We start from the raw sequence: 1964 nt of genomic DNA, 5'->3' as shown, positions 1-1964 counted from the left end.
CCTAGGAGTTGAACCCATGGCATTTTCCTCCAGAGCCAGCGCTCCTAACCATGAAGCCAACCACCTCCCAGTGCCCTACCAGACGCCTGCCCCTATTGGCATGGCCATCCGTCCTCCATACTCACCCCACACACCCACACCTCCTCAGGGCCCTCTCTAGTCACCATCACCCTGACTTCCACCACCCTGCTTCAGCCAGGATGAGGAAACTCAGTCAAGGGTGCTGGGAGGACAGAGACGCTTGGTCGGGCTGGGGGAAGAGCAAACAGATGAGGCGCCTGTCTGCAGGAAGCCCCTGGAGGTAGAGACAGAATTTGAACCCACATCCACCAGATTCACAAGCAGACCTGGAGAGACCCATTGTGAGGTGGTGGCCCCCTGTGGGACCCACCTTGCGGGACCTCCAAACACTCTGTTGGAAGCAGCTGTGGCAGAGCAAGGTTTTCTGCAGCCAGGGAACAGGACGGGGCAGGGGCCTCAAGCCTCAGTTCGCTCTCTAAGGAAGAAACCCGCACCCCACACAACATCTCTCTCCTCCAGCTTCCATCTCCCGCACTTAGTGGCCCACGGGTCCTCCCTCTCCACAGAGCAGCCCTGGCCACCCATCCCCTGTGCTGTCCTCCCCTGCCTTCCACTGTCAGGCAATGAACAGTGACTGTGCGCCTGCTCGGTGCCCATCCCTGTGAACCAGGCCGCTGCCGGGAGGTGGTGGATATACGGGCCAGCAGGGAGCAGAGAGCCGGGAAGGCTTCCGGGAGGAAGCGCCATTGAAGCTGAGAACTGAATAGCTGACCAAATCAAGTACCGCTCATGGTCAAGCAGAGGGCCAAGGTGGACGCAGGGAGTGAAGGAAGGCATTGCAGAGGACGGCCAGTGGGAAGAGTGGAAGGACAAAGTCGGGAAGACCACAGACCCCGCACTTGAGAATCACGACGGAGTCACGAGCACTAGCGCCGTAATGCTGCATTCCTTGGCGGTCGGACCTCCGTCCCATGCGCACCGCGGGGCCACCTCAGGGTGGCTCCTTTGCATTCACCTTTTCATCACCACCCTCGGGGCAGGTCGGCGGTCCCCATTCCACGAAAGCAAAAGCTGTGATCCAGAGAGGTTGAGTGCGGCCCCAAATCACAGAGCTTGGTCAGTGGCAGCGTCGGGATTTGAACCCGGGCGGTTCCCCAGATTGGTAACTCCCTCTCCGGGGTCTTTGCCCCCGCCCCACAGCTAGGGAGAACTCGGAGGGTGTCCAGCCCCTGCTTACTCGAATAATAGTACCCCGAGGAGACTCGCAGCACGCGCGGGAGGGAGGCGAGGTCTAGGGTGCGTATGAAGTCCTGCAGCGGCATGGGTTCCATGGTGCCCGTGTCTCTCTGGGCACACACTGACGGGCTGGCAGGTGCGGCCTCAAAGAGCCCTGAAGCCCCGCCTCGCCTTCACCCCGCCCCTCATGCCGAAGCCCCGCCCCGCCAGCCCGCGAGAGCCCTGCAGCCCCGCAGCCCCGCCCCACCGATGCCCCGCCCCACTGACTCCCGTGATGCCCTATGGGGGAGGGGCGATGATGGAGATGCAGAGGTCCCAGAGGCCCCTTCAGCAGTGCTCCCAGTTAGAACAAAGCCCATCTTGTTCTGCGGCTCATAGAAGGGACATAGCCCTGCTCTTTGAGGAGGAAGAGGGATTGTCAGCGTTCCTGAATGTCCCTCCAGGACCCTCTATGGTCCTCTATCAGACACCTCCTGGTAAAGGGGAACTCATTATCTCTCCAGGACTCTAATATGCTTTCGACAATTATTGCCCACGTTGGCCTCGAACTCCTGCACTCAGGTGATCCTCCCACCTCGGCCTCCCAAAGTGTTGGGATCACAGGCTTAAGCCACCACGCGTCTCGCCAATTCTAGGTAAAAAATCTTCTTAAGGCTAAAGAAAAATCTGATTAAGAAGCAGACCAACCACTTATCCTGACCTCGCAG

The 1964-nt window shown here is 59.8% G+C and overlaps 1 protein-coding gene across 2 annotated transcripts in view; it reads right to left on the bottom strand.

Annotated features, from left to right (window-relative positions):
- THEMIS2 (thymocyte selection associated family member 2) overlaps nucleotides 1-1388 on the bottom strand; it is a 16977-nt gene extending 15589 nt beyond the window's left edge. For both annotated transcript variants that reach the window (XM_017534728.2, XM_017534730.2), the window contains exon 1: nucleotides 1259-1388. In XM_017534728.2, the coding sequence (XP_017390217.1) occupies nucleotides 1259-1352 (94 nt within the window). In that variant the 5' untranslated portion in view covers nucleotides 1353-1388. The remainder of the gene's footprint in view (nucleotides 1-1258) is intronic.
- Nucleotides 1389-1964: the final 576 nt, after the last annotated feature.

Source organism: Cebus imitator, unplaced genomic scaffold, assembly GCF_001604975.1.
Source record: "Cebus imitator isolate Cc_AM_T3 unplaced genomic scaffold, Cebus_imitator-1.0 Scaffold87, whole genome shotgun sequence".
Taxonomy (NCBI): domain Eukaryota; kingdom Metazoa; phylum Chordata; class Mammalia; order Primates; family Cebidae; genus Cebus; species Cebus imitator.
Note: the sequence above shows the minus strand (reverse complement) of the source record. Positions and strands in the feature narration are given on the sequence as shown.